The sequence below is a fragment of the Daphnia magna genome, linkage group LG6, assembly GCF_020631705.1.
Source record: "Daphnia magna isolate NIES linkage group LG6, ASM2063170v1.1, whole genome shotgun sequence".
Lineage (NCBI taxonomy): Eukaryota > Metazoa > Arthropoda > Branchiopoda > Diplostraca > Daphniidae > Daphnia > Daphnia magna.
In genome coordinates, this window is record NC_059187.1 from 2,854,940 (window position 1) to 2,882,837 (window position 27,898).

The 27,898-nt window shown below is 39.9% G+C and overlaps 7 protein-coding genes and 1 long non-coding RNA gene across 11 annotated transcripts; 4 read left to right on the forward strand and 4 right to left on the reverse strand.

Moving 5' to 3' along the window:
* The first annotated feature begins 144 nt into the window (after positions 1 to 144).
* On the forward strand, positions 145 to 679 carry LOC116925625 (dolichol-phosphate mannosyltransferase subunit 3-like). The gene is made up of 2 exons (XM_032932374.2): positions 145 to 393; positions 459 to 679. The coding sequence occupies exons 1-2, from the start codon at positions 244 to 246 to the stop codon at positions 588 to 590; spliced, it is 282 nt and encodes a 93-aa protein (XP_032788265.1). The 5' UTR covers positions 145 to 243; the 3' UTR covers positions 591 to 679.
* LOC116925552 (egalitarian protein homolog) lies at positions 593 to 4,649 on the reverse strand. Its single transcript, XM_032932265.2, has 8 exons — positions 3,860 to 4,649; positions 3,244 to 3,801; positions 3,047 to 3,169; positions 2,903 to 2,983; positions 2,661 to 2,775; positions 1,944 to 2,271; positions 1,639 to 1,877; positions 593 to 1,579 (listed from the first exon to the last, which is right to left on the reverse strand). The coding sequence occupies exons 1-8, from the start codon at positions 4,436 to 4,438 to the stop codon at positions 1,164 to 1,166; spliced, it is 2,439 nt and encodes an 812-aa protein (XP_032788156.2). The 5' UTR covers positions 4,439 to 4,649; the 3' UTR covers positions 593 to 1,163.
* A 1,679-nt stretch (positions 4,650 to 6,328) lies between these two features.
* Positions 6,329 to 7,433, reverse strand: LOC116925617 (mesencephalic astrocyte-derived neurotrophic factor homolog). The gene is made up of 4 exons (XM_032932362.2): positions 7,150 to 7,433; positions 6,884 to 7,008; positions 6,679 to 6,820; positions 6,329 to 6,613 (listed from the first exon to the last, which is right to left on the reverse strand). The coding sequence occupies exons 1-4, from the start codon at positions 7,232 to 7,234 to the stop codon at positions 6,447 to 6,449; spliced, it is 519 nt and encodes a 172-aa protein (XP_032788253.1). The 5' UTR covers positions 7,235 to 7,433; the 3' UTR covers positions 6,329 to 6,446.
* Positions 7,434 to 8,118: 685 nt separating this feature from the next.
* Positions 8,119 to 10,006, forward strand: LOC116925624. 2 transcript variants are annotated; one of them, XR_004395548.2, is made up of 6 exons: positions 8,119 to 8,306; positions 8,581 to 8,618; positions 8,681 to 8,743; positions 8,809 to 8,988; positions 9,336 to 9,460; positions 9,534 to 10,006. XR_004395548.2 is itself a non-coding variant. In XM_032932371.2 (5 exons), the coding sequence occupies exons 1-5, from the start codon at positions 8,303 to 8,305 to the stop codon at positions 9,615 to 9,617; spliced, it is 369 nt and encodes a 122-aa protein (XP_032788262.1). In that variant the 5' UTR covers positions 8,122 to 8,302; the 3' UTR covers positions 9,618 to 10,006. The 2 variants fall into 2 exon arrangements, 1 of the variants encoding a protein (XP_032788262.1); XM_032932371.2 differs by lacking the exon at positions 9,336 to 9,460 and having other exon boundaries at positions 8,122 to 8,306.
* A 71-nt stretch (positions 10,007 to 10,077) lies between these two features.
* Positions 10,078 to 11,187, forward strand: LOC116925619 (caltractin). The gene is made up of 3 exons (XM_032932365.2): positions 10,078 to 10,207; positions 10,315 to 10,469; positions 10,541 to 11,187. Exons 2-3 carry the CDS (start codon positions 10,332 to 10,334, stop codon positions 10,895 to 10,897), a joined length of 495 nt encoding a protein of 164 aa, XP_032788256.1. The 5' UTR covers positions 10,078 to 10,207; positions 10,315 to 10,331; the 3' UTR covers positions 10,898 to 11,187.
* LOC116925575 (hepatic leukemia factor) lies at positions 11,075 to 15,653 on the reverse strand. 3 transcript variants are annotated; one of them, XM_032932302.2, is made up of 7 exons: positions 15,482 to 15,653; positions 13,465 to 13,667; positions 12,624 to 12,853; positions 12,355 to 12,539; positions 12,182 to 12,282; positions 11,982 to 12,122; positions 11,075 to 11,830 (listed from the first exon to the last, which is right to left on the reverse strand). In XM_032932302.2, the coding sequence occupies exons 1-7, from the start codon at positions 15,573 to 15,575 to the stop codon at positions 11,735 to 11,737; spliced, it is 1,050 nt and encodes a 349-aa protein (XP_032788193.2). In that variant the 5' UTR covers positions 15,576 to 15,653; the 3' UTR covers positions 11,075 to 11,734. The 3 variants fall into 3 exon arrangements, with proteins under 3 accessions (XP_032788193.2, XP_032788192.2, XP_032788191.2); XM_032932301.2 differs by lacking the exon at positions 15,482 to 15,653 and adding an exon at positions 13,754 to 14,623 and having other exon boundaries at positions 11,985 to 12,122; XM_032932300.2 differs by lacking the exon at positions 15,482 to 15,653 and adding an exon at positions 13,754 to 14,620.
* A 2,596-nt stretch (positions 15,654 to 18,249) lies between these two features.
* Positions 18,250 to 27,898, reverse strand: LOC116925628 (integrin alpha-PS3-like). The gene is given in 32 exon segments (XM_045174972.1): positions 18,250 to 18,470; positions 19,392 to 19,501; positions 19,570 to 19,708; positions 19,787 to 19,883; positions 19,943 to 20,110; positions 20,169 to 20,283; positions 20,353 to 20,472; positions 20,538 to 20,634; positions 20,689 to 20,855; positions 20,915 to 21,134; positions 21,202 to 21,352; positions 21,430 to 21,613; positions 21,683 to 21,873; positions 21,876 to 22,070; positions 22,143 to 22,343; positions 22,411 to 22,747; positions 22,806 to 22,894; positions 22,970 to 23,168; positions 23,228 to 23,325; positions 23,385 to 23,514; positions 23,582 to 23,682; positions 23,744 to 23,880; positions 25,597 to 25,793; positions 25,865 to 26,008; positions 26,070 to 26,296; positions 26,358 to 26,565; positions 26,645 to 26,822; positions 26,899 to 27,037; positions 27,114 to 27,270; positions 27,377 to 27,484; positions 27,548 to 27,766; positions 27,842 to 27,898. Coding segments are annotated over 32 exon segments (4,962 nt in total). The 3' UTR covers positions 18,250 to 18,388.
* On the forward strand, positions 23,760 to 24,819 carry LOC116925654. Its single transcript, XR_004395652.2, has 2 exons — positions 23,760 to 23,893; positions 23,990 to 24,819. It is a non-coding gene; the product is annotated as an uncharacterized LOC116925654 (long non-coding RNA).

Sequence of the window (27,898 nt, forward strand, 5' to 3'; positions counted from 1 at the left end):
CTTTTAACCAATACTTTAAAAAATTAATTTTTTTCTCATAAAATAAGAACTAAACTCTGTAAATAAAAATCTTTGAGGGATAGTGCAATAATACTAGTAAATATCTAAGAAGTAATACAAAAGTGCGTGAAAGACGTGATTTAGGCAACCGTGCACACTTTTGATTGTTGACGACAGCAGGTTTCTCTTCGATCTTTTTAGTGTTGACAATTTCTTGTTGGAATTGTTTTCCTTTTGCACACGATGACCAAATTGGTTGAATGGCTAGGAGCGGCTGGCTTATTTGTTGGTGTCTGGGCTTATCTCTTCATTAGTACGCCGGTCGGACATTCTACTGATTTTGCAAGACACTTCGTCTTATTCCTACCCTTTTACGCACTACTGGCATTCGCTGTAAATTTTCTTTAGTTTTTTTTTTCTTCTTTCTTTCTAATTGTTTTAAATTTCGTATTTTACAGGTGATATCTGTATCCATAATCGCTTGGAGAGTCTATACTTTCAATGACTGTGAGGAAGCTGCCAAAGAACTTAAGCAAGAGATTGAAGATGCAAAAGCTGATCTTAGAAAAAAAGGATTCAAAATAGAATAATACTCTTTTCCATTTTTGTATTGACTGATTGCACTTTCCTCAAAATACACATTCCTCAATACCTGAAAAATGTTTGAGGATAGCTAAAATTGTTAGTGAGATTTCATAGCTCCATTTCTTAACAACTTCCATTTAATGAAGTTTGTCAGACCTGCAAGACAACACAATATAATGTACATGGCTCAGGAATTCCCATAAGCATAAAAAAGCACTAGTGACAACAAAATAATTACATCATGTGATTAGTTCCTTTTGTGGTAAAAGATGTGCAATGCACGGAAGAATTAAATTGTTTCCTCTAGTACAAAGAAGTCAAAGTCAAAGGTGAAATGTTCCATAGGAAAAAGTCTAGTTAGTTTCCATAGTAAGGCCTTGTCAAATGATTACAAAACCATAATTCATCACAAGAGTTCAAGCAACCGTGTCATTCATACACTAAGGCAGTATTATCTTGTATCTATAGAGCTTTTATGCTACTTCGTTACTCTAATAGATAAATCAACAGAATTCTATAAATATTAAGGAAATGAATCAAGAGTTGCAGACTAAAAAAATTGATAAATGATCGGAATTCTACTGAAACTGGGTAGGCTTCGTTTTTTTGGGCGAAGGTGTTAGGCAAATTTCTGAGGCAGAAGTGTCACCCTCAGGGAAATAGACTTTGGTGATAACTATATCACCGGTGGAAAGAGTTTGACAGCCGACTTCTGTTATGTATCTGCCAGGAAGGGAATCGCGCTGCAAAACGTACTTGGTAGTGCTATGGCAATCACAGTTGCAACAGCTGCTACTTAGTTCACTAGAAGACAGTGTAATGGACGAAGGACTGCTAGCGGTGGCTGCCGAGAGGATGGCTTCAAGTCGTTCGATTTTGTCCATTTTTTCGATGCGTTGATCCGATAGAATCTCATCTACTAGCTGCATTGATGCGGTCAAACTCAAGCTCGAATAAGGTGACCGTACCGAGCTGGAGGGCGATAAAGGACAGCCTAAAGGAGAAATGAATTTGACACATTGCGGTCAATATGTAGGTGAACGTCAATCATACCATTTGAACCAATGAGCGACGTTTCAGGCGATGTCTTTTCACTGCTGCCTTGCGAATCAAGGCTTCGGGATTCACCATCGGCATTAGGTGATTGGTTGCAGTAGTTAACTTCGTCATTGGTACTCCCGAGCGAGTTTTGCTGTTGATCCTGCTTTTTAGATTGAAGCTTTTCAAGCTTTTTGGCTACTTTGTAAGAACCATCAAGTTTCTCTCGTTCATCTTCAGTCAAATCCAGATGCCTAATTTGTAATGGAAAATTCTAAAATCAAGCAGAGAATTACAAGAAACCAAAAGACTTTCATTACCTCAATAGTCGGATCTCTCGGTTGCTAAGCACAATTCCTTTGCCCTGTACAGCAGCTAATCTTTGACGCAACTCCAAGACTTCCATGTCCATTTTGCGTTCCTTTTTGCTTCTTTTGACTTCATCAGGTTGCAATAATGCAAGCAAGTTTTCGGCACACAATTCCTCCAACAGCGGGCGGAATTCAGGCTTCACAGCGGTGTTGAGCAAGTCGTACAGGTGCGGAACTAGTGGCATCACATCGTACGCTGCGTACAAAATCATGTCTCTGGTCAGCGGTCTTCGGGCCCAAAATCGCTGGTCTCGTTTATAGATGGTCTTCACCAGCTCTTTAATAAAAGCAAAACAAAACAAAAAAAAACTTTGCACTCGTGGTCTATTTATGGGCATACACGCGAATGTGGTGGTCGATGAACAGTTGTGAAGCGTGAAGTGTGTACAACTAAAACACTGGCTCAATCGACCTATTATCCGATATGCGGAAGTGAAGCCCTACTTCCGCACCCCTTTTCAAATCCTTTCTTCAACCACTAGCCCCGCAGGGATAATCGCAGGAATGCTATGGTAGTTACTAAACCCGATCACTAGTTATTGAGTAAATCCGTAGAAATGCTAGACAATGGCTCGGCAACTGATGACGTCGTGGCCAACAGAAGGGGTCGGAGGGGCGGAAAAGCTACCTCCCATCACAAACAACGACACACAAAAAAAAACTTACCTTTGAATGGATTAGTGGGTAAATCGTAATTTTCACACATGGCGTTCAAGCTGGTTGTCTTAACTTTATGTACAGCCCGGCCCGTCTCTTGCAGCTGGATAACAGCATGGGCTGCCTACATTCATACAAAAAGAGGCCAAATTCATGATTTAGAACAATTTATGGCGGGGTGAAACTTATCAACTTGGACTGAAATATACTTGACTCTACAGCAAAATCTCAAAGTAATGGAAATGTACTACCTGTGTGTCGAATACATTTTCCAATTTGACATTCCAACCCAAATTTAAGGCAGCACTATCATTTTTGCAATCATGGCAGACCTAAACGTATTGATTTATACGTACGTGAAACGGTGCCAAGCAATTTATCATTTGGATAAGTACCTTAACAACCTCCTTGGACATGATCAAGCTGGCAAGCATTCCGTGACTCATGATTGCCGGGCAAGTAATCAAATCAAAAATGTATATGAGACCAGAAGGAAGTCCAATCACAGCAAGTGTTACCTGGGATACGAAGCATTGGATGTTGTTTTTCAAATTGTTTAGAAGATTTTAAATTGTAAATAAGTGGGTTATACTTCTCCGTTGCCGCCGCCGACATTGACACCTTCTAGGTCTAAAGAGACGACTTTTTGGGAACCAAGTATATCGTTTACAACTGCAACACTTTCTTTGGTTGAACTGATGACCCGTGTTGACTGCAGGACCCGCATTTTGGACGGTGATGATACTTCTTTCGTAGGAGATTCGTGCCCAGCAGGAGCCCTATCACGGCCTGTATTTTCTGCTAAAGTTTTCATTACAATTGAATTGACGCGTTGCTTGAGACTCTGTTTTTCATGGGAAGATTGCAGTGAAGATGGAGGAGACAGTGAACATGGTTCTTGAGCCCTGTTGGTGAGTGGCGCCTCATTGGTTTCCGCTGCTTTCCGGAGGTTGTAGGGAATGATATCAACAATGTTTGCTTGGACATGGAAAATGTTGGAATGCAGCTTGAAGAATGTTGTCAGGTCATGGCTTGTGCTAAAAAGGTTGACCCATGATTCTCTAGGATAGCTCTTGGTAACAGCTTCCAGCAATTCTTCAACATGCTTTGGTCCATTCCTCTCCACAAACATCCTGAAGTAAACCAAGAACTAGGAAATTATGGTTAGTTAACAGTCACCATTACACTTCAAAGTGAGAAACAGTTACCTTATTGGTTAGCTCTGGGTCCAGCTTCGGCTGCTCAAGTTCCTTAAAAGGTTTGATCTCCATGCCTTCATATTCTTTCAAGAAGATAGATTCATCATGCATGATAAACACTTCAGGATGCCTTTCCAAGAAGTCTCTAAACTCTCGAATATGCTGTCCAGTTATGTGACGAATCTCAGGAGAAGCTTGTGACCGATGACCCAAAAGGCTCCTTAGAGGAACTTCAATGCCAGCTCCATATTGTTGCATTTTGTTGTGGAAATATTCTACAGCCTCTTGCTCATAGTCACGTTTACCATTTGTACTTTTCTGATTTCGGTTAGAATCAGGACCAGTCAAAACAGCTGCTGTGACAAAATCTCCGTCAACAGTAAAAACAGATGGATACTGGGAAAGGAACTTTTTCAACCCTGATTGTGAACCCCCAGCAATTTGCCTCATTGTTTTTGTAAAACCTTTTGAGCCAAATTGACAGCTCAAATCGTGAAGTGACCTCGGCTGCCCCCGTTCCAACAATCGTTCCAGAAAAAAAAGTAACGTCATATTTCTCACGACATCATAGTCGTTAGTCGACTCCATTACTAATATGAATTCTACTGTATGGAATCTTATCTATAGCTAAAATTTTAGAAGTAAAATTGATAAAACAATAAAATATCACTTGTATGGAGACGAAGTGTCACGGGAGGCAGCAGGGTTGAAGTGAAAATGATCGGCAAAATCTCTCCCTGTTGCCGAGACCGATTATGATCCGCCCAGCTGAGACTGCCGAGAACCACTGGGAGGGGGAAATAGGAGTTCGCTTTTCGCTTAATTTTTTTTTTTTTTTTTTTTTTTTTTTTTTGTGGGTCGGTTGGAACGTAAGACATAGAGGCAGAGTTAGGGAGTAGAATCTTCCTACCTTATTGTACGTGAGAACTATTTTCTAGTCGTCGAGGGCGGAGCCTTCGGTGAACCTTTAGTTGGCCATTGGCTAGAGGATTCAGGTTACTTTTTTCTAGTGTAACCTACCATTGATTTTAATTCATTTGCAGTAACAAATTCACTGTACAAAATATTTGCCATTTTTTCCAGTCAATTTAAACACACTGAAGGTGGCACGATCCCGATTGTCTTGTTGTCGATATCGTGGCTGGAAATCAGGCTCCGCCTCGCTGATCACAATTTTACGAATTCTTTCGTTAAGAATCTTAAGATTTCTATCATTTTCTGTCCCCCACACACTTGATTCAGCAACCACGCGACTTGAATTTATAACGTATTTTTTTTTTTTTTTAATTCATGAAGTTATTTTCTTTTGTCAAATTATCAGTAAAAAAAATATAAAAAAGAGGAAAAAATGGCTACGATATGAGACAATTAATAGTATAGCAAATTGTCCTTGATGATGGAATTTATCCCGGAAGTACGTATCTGATAGCAATGCCAAATGAGAACCTGATAACGAATGTCAATCGATATCAATTGCAATACATGTGGCGTGTTATACCTTGTTTCATTTCCATTATCAGAAATGCTCGATAGTTTTTAGAAACATACTAAACAAATAGGAGTTGGAAAATCAAAAATGTTGTTTTACAAATTCATGTACCTGTAAAACAACTTCTTGATACAAGAATAATATAATGCCTTTCCATCAGAAAAGCTGTATAGCAACTATGTAGTACAGCCAAGTTGCCTATTTGTTAAATTACAAATCCATCTGTAGTGTTGCATAACCAAGCGACTGCGTGTACGTCACGGAAGCCTTAGTTGCAGTGGCAAACGTATCCTAGCTAATGGTGTAAACACTAGATACTTCGGGATCGTTGCTCTTGACTCGTCTATAAAAAAATGTTTAGCCACTTGGCTATAAGGTATTTTCACCAAAGTCCCACATTCCGGATCACCCGTGGTTGTAATCGAATAAGAGACTCCTTTTAAGAGGCTAAAGCATTCGAGCAACAAATCGCGTTTAACTGTAACCACAGATTCAGAAGAATGGTTTCACAACGGGATTCTGTCGTATAGATGCCTTTTTTTAAGATCATCTTACAAGGACAATAAGGTGTTTGTGACATTCAAACTAAGTCAACAATTTCTATACAAGCAACAATTATTATCTTTCGACTGCAACAATTTCCATTTATCATGCCATTGGTATCGGCGGCCGCCGTTAGGAAATATACGAACTTTTTACGTCAAACCCCTTGTCGTACATTGAGAAGTGGCACAGAGTGCAAGAAAACTGATATAGAAAATCGTTGATTTTTCGGAATCTGGGCTTTCCCCGAAGGCTACGTACTTCACGACCGACAACTGTGTTTATAATACTTTTGTGTGACAGTAACTCAATACTTGGTTACCCATCGCCAAACGCTTTAACTCACGCATTGAATTCCCGTAAAATGTGCTTCTTCTGCCATCTAGGTGTTGAGAAGTTTTTACTTTGCAGCTATCCACGTTGGAAAATGCAAAAATAGACTGACCCTCATGGAAGTGTTGCATGTATGCGAAAGATATACAAATGAAATATTATTCCTGGACAAAGGACAGTTACATCAGAAGAGCAATATTAGTCTAACTTATATGCTTAACTAATTCATTTTCATAAGTCTTCCCTGACATATTTAGGCTTCAATACTTCTATCCTCTTGATGAAGTCTCCTTTCTCAATGCAGTCTTCACAGCTTTCTTCCCAGTCACTCAGAATCTTTTTCAAATCGCGAACTTTCAATTTTTTTAAATCAACTGTTTTGACGTCAATGCTTTTTTCTGCATTAGAAATTTGAATTTTGTTGGTTAACTATTAAAAAAAATAAGCATAGAACATCAGTTACCATATCTCAAGTCACAAATCTGGCTGTCCTTCTTTTTTAGCTTCTCACAGACCTTGTCAACAGGTGAAGACCAGGACAGAGGTTTGGCCATTTCACTTAGAATTCCAGTAGCTGATTCCTCTAGGCCTCCAAGATAGTAACACTAGAATAAAAGAAGTAACTTGATCATTCTTGCTAACTATTTGGACAGTTCACCTTTCCTTACAAATCTGTGGTCTTTTCCTTTGGATGTTTTACAAAATGTTCTGAATTTATCTTCTATCACCTTGGGGTTTTTCTTTTCATCTGACGTCAATCCTGCGGCAAATTTTTCCACAACAGCAAAACAAACTGCAAAAAAGGAAAATAAATTGTGACTCTTAGATCATCACTTGAAGATAATGCACTAGCATTGGCAAGCCACTATTCTACAGTCAATACTTAAAAAGAATGAGAAATCTCAATCAATACAATAATATTGCAATAGCATACCTTCGCAATCAGATGGTTTAAGTGCATAACTGTCAAAAATGGCAATGATAGAGAGAAAAAATCCGATTAAGATAAGCTTGTTCATTTTATTTCTTAAATGAATTGAACACGAAAAGTCTATCGATAAAGTAGGCAGCCAATTTCTTTAAAACTCAAAATTCCACGTCCAACTAAACCAAGTTCTTTCTACACAACTGCCGGGTGGAGGAACAAAAACTTTTGTCCACGGAATAATGAACTGACGGCAATAGCAGACAGCTTGCCACGTCTTTCTCTGGGAAACCACGTTCTTGGATTTCATTGGTCGGGTAATGTCCACAATCTCCACATTTTTACACTAGGACCGAATAGAGGTTTTTCCATTTGGTTCGTGTAAGTAGAGGGAAAAGTCGGTGCGGCTAGTCGACTAGTGCGCACCATGGCGGGGGATAGCCGAAACTTGCTGCAGACTTTGCTTGATCCATTGGATAGACACAGTTGTGTCCATTGGTTGGATCAAGCAAGGTCTGCAGCAAGTTTCGGCTATCCCCCGCCATGGTGCGCACTAGTCGACTAGCCGCACCGACTTTTCCCTCTACTTACACGAACCAAATGGAAAAACCTCTATATCAAAAAAGCTGTTTTTTCCGTTTTTGTTTGTGTGTTTGAGAGAGGCCTCAAAGGCATACAATTTCTTAACGTTGAGTTTTCTTTGAGAATAAACGATATATTATTTTTGGCTTTAAAATATTTCCCAAAAACTAACAAAAATTAAAACGGAAATGAAAGTAGAGTTTTCATAAATCCAAATGCAACAGTTATTGTAACTTGTTATTTGGAATTTGGTTCCTTAATCTTAATTACTTGAAAATTAAAATAATCAGAAAGGGATGCTGTTCACGCAAATAATAAACACATGCCTGCGGCAAGCGGGAACGGCCTTGGGCATTTGGTTCTAAACCGCGGAAATGGGGTTTAACTTGTAGCCTTCACGAAGATCGCTAAAGGCCATCTTGCCTAACAATAAGCCAGCAGAGGTGAGCTCATATACCTGTGCTAACATCCTAACGAAGAGAAAGGCACAAAGACAGTCAGTCAAGTTTCAGCGACCACTGTAACTAGAACGTTTAACTGAGGATTGTTTTCACATAGTTTGATTCTTCAAACACCAAGAATGGGTAAGTCATTCTTATCATAAACAACACAACTATGTTTCGATTTAGGTTGAGTTTGGAATTTTTCTCATTTGAGTTGAACTGCGTTTCACGAAATGAAAGTTTTGGCGACCGTCAAGTAGGCCAACGCCTTTGCAATTTCGTTTCCCTATCGTTCCATTTATCAACTATGGATTAAAACTTTGCAAAACAATTTCTCTGCATGGAAAAACTTAAAATTCGTCTGCATGATATTTTTATAATTCGTCTTTTTCTTTTTTTTTTTTTTCTTCTTTAGGTTACTTCAACTCTTACGTTTTTCTAGTGCTGGTTATGGTAAAATTTTGAATACGTCTACTACTATTTGAAGTAAATTTCATAACTATTTTCCTTTTAAGGTTGGGACAGCGCTTGCTGGGGACATGTTGCGCAAGTCAATTGTTTATGACAAAAATACGCCGGTAAAGAGATTTTTTACCTCTCATCCATTCTTTTTCTGCAGAATAATCAGAAATTTTTTATGTAGGATGTGTTTTACTGTCCCCAAGAAAAACCGACTGGGTTTGACAACATGATTGTAAAGGCGCGGTCGTTGAAGAAATTATGCGAATTCGAAGGACAACAGCTTCCTAAACACTACAAAAGCGACTGCTACAATGATGTCGACGAAACTGAATTTGCCTGCAAGGAAAAGCATCGTATCATGGTAACATAGATCTTAGTCTTAATAGTCTTTGTAGCTAGTGGCGCCCCATAGGTCTGATTACCCCAAGTAGATTACCTAACAGCCTGGTGAAGGGCAACTAGGTTTAATAGCATTCTTCTCCAAAATTGTAACGATATCTCAAATTTCGACATTGAACCAGAAAAATTGAGCGTATGAATATTTTATCTGCTTTATTTGATCAAAGATAGCATGATTTTTTCTTTAACCAAAGCAATCTGTATATTTTCTAGATCTAACATCTATCAGAATCTTAGCCTTTACTAGATATCAGTACTAATTATAATTACAATACAACTTAACCTAACTTGAATGCTTTGACTCCAAAGAGATTAAAAGAAGCTAGTGAATCTGACAACTCGATTGCGGATGCGTACGAATTATAACTTCTTCGCGGACAGAGAACATTTTGCCATGTAATCTACAAACGACTAATTATCCTAATACTAACTCGGTAATCATTATCTTATCACACTTTGAAATTTTTGGATTTTACGCATACCAATATTTACTTTTCTACGATATAGAAACGTTTGAACCCTCCTGGAAGCGAAAACAATATCGACTTTCATTTGGAAGCTCGCAAGATTAAAAAACTAAAAGAGTTCTAACGTTTCGTGTTATCTAAAAATTTGTCGTTTATCATGGAACTCATCCTACTCGTCTATCGGCAAAGACGATCCGGGTCGATCGATCATCGTCTCAGCGTTGACTCATAACGGCCCATAACGTTACTTTTACCTTTACAGTTTGAATAAAAAGTGCAATAAATTCTCCATAAGCGCCACTTGATAAAAAACACGTCACTAAATGCTACTGTTAAACCCATGTTACGAGGACTAAAACTATGTGCTTCATTCGATGATGATTTTAAACACCGGTGTATGTGTATGCTACGTGCATTGATTACGTTGATTACGGAAGTATTAATTTTTCGTGTGAAATGAAGTGTGACTGCATATAAAATTTGCATAAAATATAGCATGTGCTTCTTTCTAAAGCATGTGCTTCTTTCTAAAGCATGTGCTTCTTTCTGGGTTCTTTTTTTGAAAAAGAAAATTTGTCTCTTGGGCTTGCGTAGTAAGTCACGTGACTTTGGTGATCGGCCATTGTTGTTGTTTTCCCAACACACACACATGAAACGAGCTATGACAATGGTTTGACTTTGGGGAAGAAATCCCGCGCACCTCTATGAAGTCTGGTAAGCATGGTGGTGTCCAGAAAAAAACCGGCGCACGCGTAGAGTTCTTCGCAATTTGTAAGCCCAGGTTGTGTGCAATGAACTAGTTAATTTCCATACATTGTTAGGATTGTAACGAAAGGAAATGGCTGCTGGTCCATCTAGACGTCGTTCTAACCCGGCCAAAGGTGAACTGAGTGATGATCAAGTGAATAGCATTTATGAAGCATTTTTAGTATTTGATGCGGAGAAGACTGGAAAAATTGCATCCCAGAATCTCAAGGTATAAAAAAGAAAAAGTCATTACTCTACTAAAAAAAGATTTAATATTTTGTGGTTTGATTCTACATCTAGCTAGCAATGAGGGCACTTGGTTTCGAACCCAGAAGAGAGGAGATAAAAAAGATCATTAGTGACTGTGTAAAAGATGAATCTGATTCTATCACGCTAGAGCAGTTTGTAAGCCTTATGTCAGAAAAGATTGCAGACAAAGGAGCCAAGGAAGAGATCTTTAAAGCCTTTTGCTTATTTGACGATGACAATACTGGAAAGATTACCTTCAAGAACTTGAAGCGTGTAGCAGAAGAGCTTGGTGAAAACCTCAGTGAAGAAGAACTTAGAGAAATGATACAGGAAGCTGACCAAGATAATGATGGAGAAGTTAACCAAGATGAATTTTTAAGAATTATGAAAAAGACTTGCCTCTATTGAAAATTGTTTCCACACATAATCCAGAATTCCAAATGTTGCTTACAATCAATGTGTCCTGTTTTCCGACAATGAAACAATCATCGTGCTATATTTTGGCACTTCGTGTACTGGTTTGATATGCGCGCAAAATGTGTTGGAATCAGAACAGTATTGCAAAATGTGGAAAACGATGGTAAATTTCTTTCATAAAACCGCGTTTATTGTACCAAGTTTCTTTTTTTTTTTTTACTACATAAACCCAATTATATACCATCTCTAAAAATCTAACTGAATAAATTTCGAGAAAATTATACTCTCGGCTAAAACTACGTTGACGGAAGGGGAGGTGAGCAAATACGTGTTACACGATGAATATACCGTGACAATAGCGACAATCACTCGAAACGACATGTTAGTTTTCCCAGTGATCAAGGGTACCATTGCACACTAAAGATAAGACAAGACTGGTAATATTGAAGGGCCTTTATGGGGAACCTAAGAATAACAATTATTTTTTTTTTTAAAGTTCCATTCCTGAAACGACTATACAGTTAAAAAGCAGACTATCATATGATGGGTATCGACGCCAAGAGGTTCCATATATAGGTAACAAATTTGTACTTGGAGTTCAGTTTCACAACAGAAAATCACCATCAAGCTTGAAAAAAAAATTTAGACCTTATTTTATAATTTGAAATAGGTAATAAGTGAACCTCTGAAAAACAAAATTGCAAATAAAGGGAATTACAAGGTAGTCATTTCAAGAACGGAAAGGGGATTTAACACCTACGACACGGACGACCCTTTTCAATTTGATGGTGATAAAGAGGCCAAACAATGCACACGATTTTTTCTTCTTCACTTTTTCCCAGGTTTCTCGTATTGTTCCAAACGCTTTAGTGCGGCGGTATACAGTTTAGTCACTTTGTCCAGCTCAGCCTTTAGGACGGCATTCTGCAAAGAACGACGAAGAAAAATAAAAACGTACACAATAGCGGAAACCAGAAAAATCAGAACCAAAAGGGAAGGCTCGGTAAAAAGAAAAAAAAAGTTCATGCTAGACTTTTTTCGAAGAAAACTTATTTAATTGGAACAAGGCACTCACTACCTCCTTCTCGAGGAAATTCGCCCTCATGGCGATCTGATTCTCCTTTACGCGACGTGCATCACGCGATCGCTTGGCCGCCATATTGTTCTTACGACGTCGGGCCCAATATTTATCGTCCTTCAAATCATCGGGCACGTACTAGGAATCAACTTGTTATAAGCATAACTTGTTACAACTTGTAGGAAGACAATTATTACCTGCTTCTTTGACTTCTTAGACATAGGCTGAGGGCGTAGCTCTTCCGGAGAAAATTGGCGACTCTTGGGATCGAAATCTTCCTGTCCCGGTACATAGGAACCTATTAATTATAAAAGTCTGTCACTAAGGAGAGGGCATTTAATTATTTGAATTTCATTTCCCAGGCGGCTACCATCATCAGAAGAGTTGTCGTTAAAGGACGAAGATGTCGAAACTGCGCTGCGCTTGCGTTTACCCACAGGTGGCCGCGCCTTCTCTAGAGACAACGGCGCAACTGTCTCCAATTCTGTGGAATTTGAAGATTCGGAGGCGTTGCTGCATTCGTCATCTCTCTGCTCAGTTACTGGACTTAGGCATCTATCAGAAAAAATTGAACAATTCAAATGAAACACCGATTCTTTGTTTTTCATTTTTTAAAATAAAATTAAAAGAACTACCAACCTCTGATAATCTAGTGAAGTATCAAGGGAACTGCCTGCTTTATTACTGTCGGAGCTTTCGTTGCCACTGGATGGCAACGGGTTGCGAACCAATCCGGATCCAGAGCTGCCATCCGCGCTGGCCACCGATCGAGGTGAAGGAACACCCTTGGAGGGTGGCGAACGCCCATGCCCTTCAGCTAAGGGGATTCCATTTTCTGATAGGAATTCGTCCAGATCCATATATTCCATCTGAAAAATTCATCATCCATTCCTAAATCTCGCAAGATATTTAAACGTTTGGTTGCCATCTCTTTTTGCTGCATTAAAAATTCGGGAAAAGCCAGGCGAGGAAAGGGAATAGAAATAGGATAGGAAGCATACATCAGTGTCGAAATTCAATCGACACAGAGTAGGAATGGCGTGAGACTTGAGATCCAAACTAATTGAATATAAGCTAAATGCAAGGCTTCCTATTTCCAAGCAACCGGCTTTTTTTTTTGTTTAGGACTTGGTTGGGTATAGTTTTTCGCTGCTACTGTAACTTCTCTCGTTTGAGAAGCCAAGAAGAATTTGGGAAATTTTGAAAGGCATCTATTTTTCTTTTACGTCATCTGGCATCGCCGAATGACTTGCGAGACGCATATGTTTAAATCAACGTTTTCCATTCGTGGGCGTCAAATCCTAAGATGGATTTATTACAAATGCCGGACGCAGATCCAATGACGGGAGAAATATGTTCAATTTTCTTTGTTCCCACCCACAACATAAAATCTAAATGGAATTTAAAAACTGGAGCACCGATAGGCAGGAAGAGAGGCAACAGGCAAGAAATCTATAAGAAATGACGAATCGAAACGAACCTTGAGATCGCCATTATCCCAGAGCGATGGACCTAAGAAAGACGATTGGGCTTCAAGATAGCCCCAGACCTCGTCGGGTTCTTCTTTCTTCTTTTCACCATTTTCTGTGTTATTGGGCGTCAGCGATGTGGTCATCAAGGATGCTGCAGACGGGTTAATTTTGGCGGTCGGCGGAGCAACAGGCGCATTAGTATTTATCCGATCTATAAAAAAAAAAAAAAAAACGTTCTAAATGATGGCACATACGATCAGATGAGAGCAATATAGACACTAAGACACGGAAACGGACCGTGAACCATTTGGGGAGAAAGCCCTGGAAATTGCGACGCTATTGGTTGTTGGAATCGAGTCTGTTGAGGTAGTGGCTGATGGATCCATGAACCCCATGATTGTTGGGTCCACGGAGCACTTGGAACGGTACAAGTCGGTACCGATTGCGAATAAAACTGATGTTGATTGTAGCCTCCTCGTTGGGCGGCGATAGCCGCGTGAAACGCCGGTGAACTACTCGTATTGGCCAACACATTAGCCCAGTTATTCCACTGAGTAGCTGCAACAGTAGCTGTTTGATAATGGCCAAAGCCAGGGGGAGATGGGTCAACCGACATTACACCCGACTTGTCGTCAAGTTGAATTGTCACTGAAGTCGCACAGGTCGGTTAAATGGGGAAATATAACAACTGCAAGTTCAAGATGTCGCAATTCCTCGCAAGGACACCAGTGGGAGCAGGTAGGCGGGTGGTTGAAGGTGCGCAGCAACTCAACCCTCTTACATACAGGGAGGGGCCGACAGAGGGCTTGTTGAATGTGTTGGAAAAAGCGCGTGTGCGATACGGTTCGGTTCTCTTCTACCGGATAAAAACATGAAAAAAATGGGCGAGTTTTCCTTTTATAAAAACCTGCGCAAAACGTGGAAGACGAGAAGCCTGACAATGTCGGTGGGACTGAAATGGATCTCGTCAAGTGGGCAAAGGATAGAAAACCCAGACGTGCCGAAACAGTAAGATCACTAGGGGACGGGTAGTAGGTTTTACGTAGTAAATCGATAAAATTGTTTGACGAATCTCAAAAGAGACGCGAGGAAAGAACAGAAGACTGATGACAACTAATGAGTACTCAAACTAGAAACGACGCATTACAATATCCTGAAAGTCTAGCTCTGATATAAAAAAAAAAAACTGGAAAAATGGGCGGAGAGTTGTTTCCCCCTATGAATGGCAGTCGAGTAAATTAAGCTGGTCCGTTTGCCTGACAGAAAAGAAACTGTTCCAAGCGAGATAACACGAGGCAGTCCACGTGATCGAACTCTTTTCGTTTATTGTCGTAAACGACTAAACAGATGGGAAACCAGCTGATAACCATGTATGATGTGGCGATGCACGCACCAGACAATATTGAGCGATTCTACTATCAGGTTGAAACAATTAAGATACTCCAATCCATCCCATTGGTTTGGGTGAAGGGCACTGCCCAAGCAAGATAAGGCAGAGAGCAACATGACTTGCATGTGCTTTGCCATACGCTGCTCCACTTGGCAGCATCTCAAATGGAAACACAACTGTGGATACAGGTGTACCTAGTGATTGTTTAACTATGTTGGCAGGGTCTGATAGTGTCCTTGGATTTTCCCTCAATCAGTCGATTGTGGCAGTCCAAAGGCAGATCAAAGGAAATGGCTACGGAAACTTTACTTTTTTTGCAAAGCAAAATAACTAATGAGAGCATTCTAATGAGAAGAAAAAGAGTGCATGGTGAAAAGTAAAAATTCAGGTATTCATCTTCTCTATCCATCTACTGAAAATGACTTTGAGAAATGATGACTCAATCAATGTTTCAGCTAACAGCCCTTGTAGGTTTTTAAAAAGGGGCATGAGGAATATATAAAAATAAAATATTTGATAAAACATGATAATTATAAATCAAATGCAAGATGGCCGTTTGTTGCTAGGGCCGACGTAACCAAAAAAAAACATTATGAACAATACAGAAACAAGATTTTTCAAACAAAAATACTTACTGAAATTCGGTGCATTTTGGAGTATATCTGAGCTCTCTAGTAGACTTCTTAGACTGTAATTGACTCCCGGGAACACAGGATCATTGCGTTTCATCTTTACAGCACTTTCTTTGCACGTATTGTAGTACACATTCAATACAGGCTTCTTTTGTAAACAACTTTTCCGGAGGAACTTGCTGAGTCATAACGTCGCACGAAGTTCCGCCCACCATCTAACGGGCCATAACTGAAACAATTACATACCCAATAATTTTTGTTTTTTTGTTTGTTTTTTTTTTCGATCAAAGAAAAAACGAAAACCTAACAAAATCACTATTCTGAATATTCCGTATCGTCCTCTGAATTGAAAATGAAAGCATTAATGTAAAATATCATTTTAAAATTAAAATACCAAATACTATCGAGTAGCTACGGAGAAAATTGTCACTGGAATCGATGAGATTAATGTTATTTTTCAGGATTTTCTCGTTTAGGCTAGATCCTGTTAATTCAACGAATTCACCCACGTATTGATCGAAAATCATGAATACGGATGGGAGCGGATTAATTCTGACAGACCCAGTATTTCGATGAAGTTTGAGTAAAAAGTTTTCGAATTCAAACATTAAGTAAAAATAAAAGGAAGTGCAATAATGTTTTGTTTAAACAGTTTAATTGTTTACTTGCCACCAAATGGTCGAAGGGCCAAAACAAAAGGTCAAGGGCCGGCGTTTTTGTCTATTCAGTAATGAAACCTTTTCAATGTTGATCAATTTAAAACAAGAATAAAGGAAACTCAATTGGGAATTTCTGCTTGATTGAATTCGTATCCATTGGCTTTTAATGCTTGTCTATTGAGAGCACGGCTGTTAAACGTTGCTAGGAAACCTCTTCTTTCCCCCTTAACGGTTCCATACACCCAGATGTCGGTTGTTATGAAGATGTGAGTCGTGCCAGTTTTCCTGCTTAAAAAAATGTGTTTTTCATTCTTCCATTTCTGCTATCCAGAGTCCCTTTTACTTCATTATACCAGTTCCTCTGTAACCTTTTTGGCGAAGAGAATACAATTCCATCAGCACCTTTCGGAAATCGACTCCGAATGCAGCGGAATAAAGAGAAAACAAATGTAATATTAGAGAGCCTCATCGTTTGACATTTGTTACATTTTTTCTTCGTTGTTGTTGCACCTGGGCAAACCTTCTTACTTGTCTGGCACTCACGACAATATGAGATCGATCACTTTTTTTTTTATTGTCGATGATCTGCAGTTTTCTTTTGCTTTCCAAAAGAATAAGTACGCCAGAGTTAACTTTTACAGACTTCAGCCATATTTTCCGGGTGGAAAGAGACATACTGCAAGTTTGTGTCCTCAATCACCCAACTGCCGTAGTCAAGACGACAATGACGTGATGAGAAAAAAAAAAAGAAAAACGTGTTTTTTTCCACAATATTTCCGTCTTTTCACTTCTTCGTTCTACACAAAATATATCCATCGAATTTTAGCATTTGAAAAAGGCTTTTGTATTTCACAGGAAGCAGAAACTCAGCATCGTCATTATCCCCTTTGTTAGCAATCACCATCATCCCTTACGCCTTTATTTCCCACGTTTTCCAATCTGTCGTCTTGAAAAAAAAAATCCTGGAAGAAGGAAGTAGACATCGTCTTGGTTACCGTACGTGGGCAGTCTCCAGGATCAAACTTATGTGCTTTTCTTTAATTAATGATTTCTTCCTTGTTGACAAGGAAATCAATGAATTAAGACTAGAGTTCTACTCATGTTTTGGTTTGCCTGTTGATTGCAAATCGACTACGGCAAGCGGAACGGAATTCAGAACTCAATGCAAAATAGACAAGCGGATTGCACGCAGTAATAAACAGCTGAATAGTGCGAATGTACAGCAATATGGTCATCAATCCGTGACACACGTTTGCAAGTTTCGTTTGGCTGCAGAAGTAGTTGAACGTAAGGAACATACCAACAGTGCCATTGCTAATGAGCACCGGAAGAGAGATAACGAAATAATAGAATCCAGCTTCCAAGTCAAGGCGACTGGCTTGAGACTTTTTCAGTGTCGATTTATACTGTTGCGATGACGTAGTCACTACGCACTTGGAATCAGTGGCCATTTCTTTCGTCAATTCCGGCTGGGCTCTATTTGTATGCTGGTATCTTACTTGCAAAAGATGCCTATTTGTTCGCCTCAGATTTGGATGGGTGCGGTAGAGTTGCTTGACGTGACTGTAAATCAGCACTTGCAAAACGATGCCTATCAACGATGAAGCCATCACTGTTATTCCTAACAGCAACAATTTCCACGAAGCTACGCCATTTCCAGGCATGAAATAGGACGATGTTTTCTCCGTACAATTAGCGATAACCAAACACACCAAAACGATGACACCAATTAAAATGAAGGACAAGACAACGATACGATTGCTCACGTTATCCTTGTGCCTATTAAACAAACAAAATGTTTAGACAGGAATATTCTTTGTAACTTGCTTGAGTTGTTTTACCACAAGTAAAACGAGACGGCCACGTAGCGCTCGACGGCGATAATTGTGTAACCGAGAGAGAAAAAAGCGAAAGGAGTCCCTTTAAAGAAGACCAGAAATGTGTAAGCTGGTCGTGTTGGATAAGCGGCAGACAACATTTCGATGACGGCCAACAGGTGAACAAAAATTGCGACTACCGTAACGGCAATCCAGCAAGTGTGTCTCGGATGGCGCAGTCGTCGACATTTAGCGAAAACAAATAAGACAATCAGATTCGATGTTAAACCGCAACAGACAAAAACGATTCGCGCAATCAGGAGGAAGCGACTCGGTAATTGAGGAATGACGAAATCGTCTACGCTGGTGCTGTTTTCCCAGCCGAAATCTTTATCGCTGCTACTGTTGTTGCCGCTGCTCATTTCCACTGACGACTAGGGAATGTGGACGAATACGACCTCCTCATCGAATCGAACCCTTTTGGTGTGGACAATGTGGTCTGTCGATCCACGCATTCTGTGCCATTGAAAAAAGAAAAAGATGTTGAGGGTCACCGAGCTGTTTAGATGGCTAGCACATGCGCTGACGTGACACTTTAAACAATCAATCTAAGGGAACTTTAATAATCAAAATAGCTAGAAGGATTGCGATTTTTCCTTACAAAGGAGAAAAAGCTTTAGCGTCAAGGTAAGACATTTTGCCTGCTCAATCAAAATTAAGTTGTGGCATATCGTCGATGTAAATTCAAAATCAGCACTGTGCTTGTTTGTCGCAATTTTCTAGCGAACTACGTCAACGCCACGTGCCTCCGCAATCAGCTCCGTTATTGAAACCTTCGGGGTTTAGATTAATATCTGACGGAGTAGCTGATCATCAACCTTGTTGACACTTTCTCTTGTTTCTTAATTTTCCTTTCCTGTTTCAAAAATCTCTTATGAAGCCAAGTCGTTAAAGGATAAGGCAAGAAAGAATAATTAAGAATCTAGGGCATCTCAAATATTTTTAATACCTGATACTCTCCGCCTGGGAACGCATTAATCTTGTTTTTCTGCGCGTCAGGCCGCATCAATTTTATCAACGCATCGTTATCTATTAAAATATTCGAAAGGCTTTCACTACTTGACGAAGACAGATGCGTGCACGACTACACCGTTCAAAGCTTTTTCCAATAACAAGCCGAACGGTATTAGCAAATATCGCAAGACAAAACAGCCCTTAACATTTTTACCGTGAAAAACATTCCGTGAAATTGAATTCCTCATTATCGAAAATGTTAAAAGGGAAGACATGATAATTTACTGTTTCAATAACAATGGCGAGATGAACATATCAGTGAGATATTTTAATCCTGTCCATGCTTTCAATTTTATATAAGGGAAGTGACTTATATAAAACGCAAACAAATTTTACATCTAATGGGATTACTATGTTCCTCACGCGTTCGGTTGCGGCTCATTATCCATGTCATCGCTACTCCCGTCTCCTGGCGTCGCACCGTCGTCCACCAGAGCGTCTTGCGGATATCTTTGCCGCTTGAAGAATCCCATCTGCGTCAATCAATTCCGTATCGGTAAAGTATCAAGAACCAATTAAAAAATTTGCTACTTAAAATTACCTTGTGCAATCCGACGACCATTAAACTTAAAAGAAGAATGCCAGCAAGAACAGCTAGGACAATGATCCATGAAGCAACAGCTAACGTTCCTGGCGGTCCTTGTGGAAGGAAATGCGTCGAAGCGATTGCAATATCCGGTCTTTGGAATTCAAAAATTTACGAGGAATTTAATCTTTATGTTAAAAATAGGGAAATGATATGAAAAAAAGTAACAAACTTGTGACCGAAGGGCTGTTGAATATTAGCCGGTTGTCGAATGGTAACACGTGCCGCGCTGGACAAGATGAAGACATCCTTCTTCTCCGCGAACGAAACTAACAAACAATCCGAGTTAGATTGCCAGATGTACTCCACTACAACTAAAATTGTGTACAGATATTTTGCAGGTGAAGAGTTCCAGTCAAAGAAACCGTAACAGGCGATTCGGGCGAGAGCGTGCCAAATACCGAACAAACGTACTTAACGCAGCTGACGCTTTTAGTGTTGAAACAATCGATGAATGCCGTTCGATTAGCTTGCGCAAACTTGAAAGCCGGTTGACCTAACACAATAGAATTGGTAGAAAACTCCAAAATTGAAATCGAATCGAGTACAAATACTTTTAACAATTGGGCTGGAACTAATGGATTCGCGGAATTCTTGTACGTCCATCGATTGGCCTGAGTTATAGTCTAAATGGCACAAGCTGTTGCTCTGCCCACCCTTTTGCGTTGCCTGGAAACATTGAATTCAACAAGTGACGTCAATCCATTTGAATTCTTTAAAAAAAATGCTGGTTCTAACGTCAACAGATGTGGTTGCAAGTTCGACGAGGTATAAGGTCACTCCTTGCCTACTTAAAACGCTCACAGGAACAAGAACTTCTATTTCTACCTTGGCAGCACTTGGCAGAACATTTCTCACCTAAATTTCAACTTTGAATCAAGCAAAAAAAAAAAGATTGAACTGTTCAATTATTGATTACATACCTCGTAGAGATGCTTGAAAGTGAGACGCTCTTTCACTATTGTCACAGTTGTTGTGTCGTTGGGCCGCTGGTAAGTTTGCTGTTCCTCAATCGAATTGCTGTCAAGAAGAAATTATTTCTTATTTCTGAATCAATTCTTTTGACTCTCCTACCCCATGATTTCCACATCAATGGCAGTTTTCAATGGTATCGTCAAATTGAATCGTGGTCGCCGGCCCATGGCTGCAGCCGTATTCATCCTAGCCTCGATGAGAACCGTCAAATCATTATTTCCACCACTTGGAATCGATGTCATGTCTATTTCAAACTCCATCTTTTCCTGTCGATTATGAAATTTAATTACTCGTTTCTTAAACGAAGTAAAGATACTTAACGTACAGTTTTGGCCCGTTTAAGTGGATTCACACGCAATTGACAGGAATAGATCAATTCGTCCGAAAAGCCAATACTCGGCTTTTGACACAAATCAGCTGGAGTGCGTTTCAGATTGGTGTAGATGGGCAGCTGGATCTCTATCGTCGTTAGATAAGAAGGCTCTCCATGATTTACTAATCTCACTTCAAATGAAAGCGTCTTTCTTGATCCGACTACAAACTCCCTGGAGAAAAATAGAGGCTTAATTGCTCGGTGGACATCCGGAGGTAAGATATCACATCTATACTGACTTGCTATCGGAAATGAAATTCGCCTCGATATCCAAGTCTTCTTGGCAGATGTTGTCGGAGCCACACTCAGAAGTAAAAGCGGCAGAATTCTCGACGTAACTTTTTTGCGTTTCATCCACAACAGGACAAGTAGCACAGAACGTATCCTTTTCTGTTTAAGAAACGAAAACAAAAATCGATAAAAAAAAAAAACGTTTGGTTTAATGAAATCGTGATTGAAAAGCGTACCGTTGTTCCTGCTGCCAGCCCCGCCGGCAATGAGGACGCGCATCGATCCAGCTGGATCTTTCGTCAAGGACTGATCCGTCATTGGACGACACGTATTATTCAAAGGGCGGACATTTTTCAATAACATTGCCGTCAAGCGAAAGATTGCCGGCCGCGAAAAGTCTTGACTGTAATAAGGCGTGTTCTGTTTGGCCCATCCAAAATCACAAATTAAAAGGTTGATACGGGAAATTTAGCGCAATTATTTTCATACCGCTACGGTGAGTTTAAATTTCCGACAAGATGGAGATCCAGAAGACAAGATACCAGTATAGTTAAACGGTTGTTGTTGGTTACCATCCACATCTAAAATCAATCGGGGCTGGTTGATATACTCGGCATCAAAATGAAACGTGTAGCCAACACCTATGATAAACAACTCAAATTTGAACGCGCAACAGATCTACAATTTACAATTGCAGTACAGATCTCTGGAACGCTGAACTTGGATTCGAAAGAGGAGCAAACACTTAGCATCACAGACCCTCCATCCGGATCAATCAATCCGCCGTTATTGACTTTCATTGTCAAAGCGAGTTGAATTACAGGACTTGAGCGGAACACCAGCGCGTGGCCGGAAAGAAAACTGCCCACCGCAAGATCTTGAAATCATAAAAAAAAAAAAAAAAACAGTATTAGAAAGCGTTTACTATCCAATAAACAATTGACTCTACCTGGGTAACTGTTACCGTCCATGTCTGCCGCGACAAGGCTGATACCGAATCCTCTAAGGTTATTTAATGGGAACACAAAGTCCGCGGCAGCAATTCGTTGCCAATATCCGGTTTCCGGATGAAGACGAATATCGTTCATCCCACCAAGATAAAGGTAAACAGCTCCCCTGTCATTCTCATAAGGAGCTCCAATTACGACATCTGCGTGTTAAGTTTCAAAGCGCTAGAAGATGTTCTATTTCATTGAATCTGGAAACGCTGGATTTACCATTGAATCCATCGAGATTGATGTCACCCACAGACGCCATTGCTGTACCGAAGCGGGCATCCCTAGCTTTACTGCCGTACAGAGCTTGTGGTTTCTGCAAATTACCGTTTCGATTAAGATAGAAATAAACTTTTCCTTCGTCTCCAGTTCGATCCGCCATTTCGGGTCGGAGGCTGTGCTGCGGAGCACCTACAAGTAACTCGGACTTTCCATCCCCAGTCAAATCAACCGCCAGAACGGAAGCACCGAAATACTCACCCAATTGAGTACCATTTAATTCTAAATGAATTTTAAGCTGGGAATCTTTACCACTATGAAGAAAATCGAATATCAACACCTAAAAATGACAACCAATTATTCACTTACGTATGTGTAACAATTAACTAATGAAATACTTTGCCCTGCATTTGAGCAGCCCGCGGTGCTCCCGAGACGTACAGCAACTTCCCATCGTTGAAAAAGATTCCAGAATGAACCGAATAACCTACGTGAAATCCCCCTTGAATTACTGTCAATTCTTTGAATACGTGCTAAGTTATTTTGTAAAAAAAAAGTGAACCGAAATAATCATTGGGCTCCAGTCGGCTTATCTTGGCAGAGGCTGATACTGTTGTCTCGCCAAATTCGATGATGTCTTGTTTATCCTGCCGTTTTTTCCGGCTAGGCACACCGGAAGGACTGTTTGGAAGGTAATCACTGACACGAACGACAGCTCCGGTCCATTTAAAAACTCCAGGAGCTCCAATAATCATTTCTTCCTGTGTGAAACACAGCAAGTGTTGCCAACATATCTCTTTTGGTTTAAATTATTGCTTACTGATTGATCCTGTTTTTGCACCATGTGAACGGAGAAACCAGATTGTCCGTAAGCATAGTTATATGTGCCATTTCTATCGGTTCCAGTCACTTGCTGATCTGATAAAATTGCAAAATATTAATAGTACAATTATTAATTAGAAACTGTTGAGCTCTACCTTGTGCAACAATGGGCAGAACTTTGACAAAATCCTCTGTCTCCGACACTTGATGACCACTCCAGTAACAGACACCGTTCATGTAATGTTCGGTGGACAGTCGTCTGTTTGACCAGCGATATCCGCAAATCTAAATTTTAACGGAAAAGATAATCATAATCATCTCCATAATTTGATAGAATTCAATTTCTGCTTACAGCTACGCGGCCAGTTGACGGACTGTTGACGGACATGGCACCACCTAACCATCCGTAATCCTTTCGATCCCTGTAAAATTTGTCGCGATTGTTCTGTGACGCTGAAATTAGTAGGTCGTTAATGTAAACTGATTCATTTTCAACAGACTTGCTTGTAATTACCTTCACGTTCGATGATCAATGGTTGGCACTGATCACGGTCAGGCTTCCCGAGAACACATCGATAGACTTGACCTGGTTCTGTTATGTTTGCAAGACTAGGGAAAGTGGAATTGGCTCTAGGAGCTCCAACCAACAACCTGCGTATGAAAGGTAAATTTATTTTAAACAAAAATTACGTGCGTGATTCTTGAATGGATGTATGCACCATTTAGCCGAATTGTAGGCATTATCTTTTTGATTAAACAGGAATTGCAACGAGTAGCCGAAATAGGATTCCCTTGTATTCTGAATGGCAGCTGGATCTTCATAAACGAGAGGACGGATCGTATCGATGTTGAAACTTGAACCGAATTGCGTTAGGCAAAAAACGTAAATTGAACAAAGGAATAAAATCTTTTGACGGCTGCCAAGATTGTAATCTAGGGTACAGTACCAAAAACAAATCAGTTCATTTAACAGTTAAAATATAAAAATAATTTATGGCAACTCACGAGACATGACGGTTCAAGTGGAAACGCGTTCAGAGGCAAGCAGCAACGAAAGTTTATAGTGCGCTTCACGTCAGAATCTTGAGAAATGAGCAATTGAGGGATTTCCGTACGAAAGGGCGCTGTTCTACGGGACACCTCCTCACGTTGCGTCACTTTCACAGCTCTGATTTGTTTTACTCTTGATAATGTACAGGAACTTCCCTGTTATTCTTGGAACCAATCCATTTATTACTGCTTCTAATTATTGCCAAGTTACTTCTATCTCTTAATCTTATGCATCTTAACATTTTATCACGTTTAAAATTATTAATGAATTAGCTAACTAGTCATCGGTTTCGCCATGTCAAGCAATTCAAAAATTTGATCAAGAAACAGGAAATCGGAAGTGGTCTACGGCGGAAGAATGCGGTTCTATGCCCAACTCTACACTCGTAGAGTTCGTGTCCCTTCATCGAATTCGTCATTACGGGAAGTGTCAAAATAACACAATTGCTTCGCACATTAGAATCTCTCACAATTTCAAAGTTATGTCTTTCGGAAAACAATGCCTACATTACGAGAGTTCATAAACATTTGAAATGTTAAGTGCCTAAATCACGAAAAAATAGGAAACCAATTACAACGGGGAAAAACAAACGATCAACCAGAGTGACGCGAGTGTAAACAAAAGATGGCACAGTTTACAATTCCCATCTGGAAAATCCAGACTTAAATTCTAAACTGGAATAATATTCTCCCATTAACACATTTAAACTCAAACATACAACCGGAGCAGCGGTACATTTTTCGTCTGTTGCTTTACCTTTTTATTATAAGCAACTAGATCTGTATAATCCATCGCAGAATGGGAGATACAGCTTGATCGTGAGAAAAAAAAATACGGTTCACATCTGAGAATTCATTGGATTATTTGTCAGATGGACGACGCGTAACGGAACATATAATAATATAGAAGACTGTCACATCATCAGCGACTAGCATCTGTCTAAAAAATATACTAAGCTTGCTCGATCAACTAGCGGGCTTAAGATACTGCTGAATTTTAGACTCTCACAGCAGTCCAGTGTCGTCTAACGCAAACTACTATAAAAGGTACTAGTTATCAGGGGTCAAGAAAGATTTGTCGAAACGGTCGAGTTCCCCAACCAGGTAATTCGCTTTGTTACGTAAGACTTTGGCAGAAGTGGCCACTTCGTCCAATGAGCGCAGTTCTGTTTCTAACTGCTTAATATCACCCTGCATATCATTCATCGTTCCATCGACAAGGTGACACAATCGGGCAAAGGTGCTGGACAATTCCCTGTGATAACAGAAAAACAGAGTTACGGATTATCTTGTATTACTTAATGTAGAGCGACTTACTGTTGTACTTGATGACTACAATTGGCGGATGTCAAGTCTACAATAAGGCGCAATTTTCGAGTGGCATGGTCGACGTACTGTCTTTTGAATGCACGTTCCTTGGCTTTGTTGGTCCACGTAAGTCGCTCGTACAGGTAAAGACCGCCATAAATCACACCCGAAGCGAATATCAATCGCCAGCCTACAGTTTTCATCAACTATTGGTGGCGAACATGATGAATACGTGTAATATTATCAAAGCATTTGTTAAGAATAAGAATACGCTTACAAATCCTGCAACTAGCAGTCCTCCCATTGTCCCTTGTGAAGTGACTGAGGCGATTGCAATACGTGAAAGCATTGACCAATCTTCAGCGCCTTGTGGTATTAGCTGCCCGGGTTGGCTATGATGACTTCCAATGGAACGTGGAATCTAAACATCATAAGATAATATTTATCATAACACAGAAAGGAAGGATTTGCAAGGAACTTACCGATTCTGTGTAGTTATTCATCACCCATGGAGCGATTTTACCCTTGCCCGTAAAGCGTTGGATCATGGACGTGATGCCAAACGAGAAGCGGAATTCAATATCTTCGGAGAAATCTGCACACAAATTGTCGCAGTTGAGTCGATAAAGAACCTCGAAAGGTTCGCGACGAGGTATCATTCCTAGCCCAAGTTGTTTCTTCTCGGAAGGTAGCATAGATGTAACTCTCTCTACAAAAGGCAGTTAAAATTAAACGAGACTTTAAGAACTTATTTGCTATTATGGTCATACCAATCATTTCCTTTTGTGATTGATCCATATTCAATGCTAGAGCAGTGGAAAGTCTGGCTCTGAGATTACTTCCCAGACAAGCTTCAACATGATTATGGAGTTCTTTTTTGTACACTTGTAGTACAAGAGATTCGGAGTGAAAGGGAGCGTGAAATTCATCAACCAACACTGAGAGACGGCGGATTTCATCGTTCAGCGCTTTTGAAACCTAGGGTAGTAGAAATCCCCATCAACAAATCAAAGCATTGAGCTATGATGCGGAAAAATGCCTTACGCGTTTTACTTACTTTGTGCTCGACTTCTTCAACCATTTTGCAGATTTTGTCTTTCATCTCCACAGTAACTAGCTGAAGCTGCTTTTCAGTAAAATCGAGATGATCCAAAACTTCACGACGGCTCTGACTCTTGGCAGCTCTCTTGGCACTGGCACGTTCCAAAAGCACTTCCATGACGTTGCGCGCATCACTAGTTTAGTCCAATTAAACAATTCATGCGCACAAACAAAATTAAGGAATATTTTCCAGGAATTATGTTTTCTTACCCAACAACCGCTTTGCCTCGTTTCGTATGCTGATCAAATTTGGTTCTAACTGCTGATTTCGAAATGCATTCTTCAAACTTCCTCTCGAAATCTTGAAACTCAAAGTAACGTCCATGAAATCCATCGGTAACTATCCCAGCTAAAAATGCGTAATTTAGAAAACAAAAATGACGAAACATTAACTGGATATGCGACAGAAGTTATTCAAAACGTACTATTTAGCGGTAATCCTTTAAACTCGTTTGTTCTAGCTTGGAGAACTTCTTTCGCCGATACAAAGAAAACTCTTTGCTCCGCTTCCGTTCGAGTTCCACAGACTTTTAACTCGTCAACTAAGAAATCTACGGTACGTAACATATGCTGCCTTCTTACCTGAATCGGACAAATAAAACGTTTATACTTTATAGTAACACACCATAATCGTGAAATGATGAAAATGAATACAAGCAAAAATGAAATTGCGATAAAGCTAGTTTACCTCTTCAAGATACTCGGGTTCTGACGCCGAGGCGTCCCAACGGTTATTCAACACGAAAACGTTCGGTTTCGATAATCTGGCGGAAACTTTGAAGAAGAAATTCTTCTCCTAAAATATGTGAATAACTCGTCAGGAGCATTCACCATGGGAAATGAATACAGGAGACAGTACCGTTAACATCAAAGTTGATTCCGAATTTGCGACTAATACAAACACATCTGCGTCCAGACAATGTCGGTCAATCCACGAGTCCAAATTCGGTGATACATCGATTCCTGGAGAATCGACCAAAACCACATCGTCACGAAGTAAAGGGCATTTATCAGTCGGCCAATAGACTCGTACTAAAGCCGAATCACCGAGCGAACCAGTGCATAACGAATGTGCCAACTGGGAAACTAGATTGCAACAAATAAAATCATGTTAAACAATAAACTGTTTTTCCTTTTCTGATGAGTTTCTTACCAGATTTCACATTCTTTCTTTCTAATGAATCCTCTGAAATGAGATACGACTCATCAT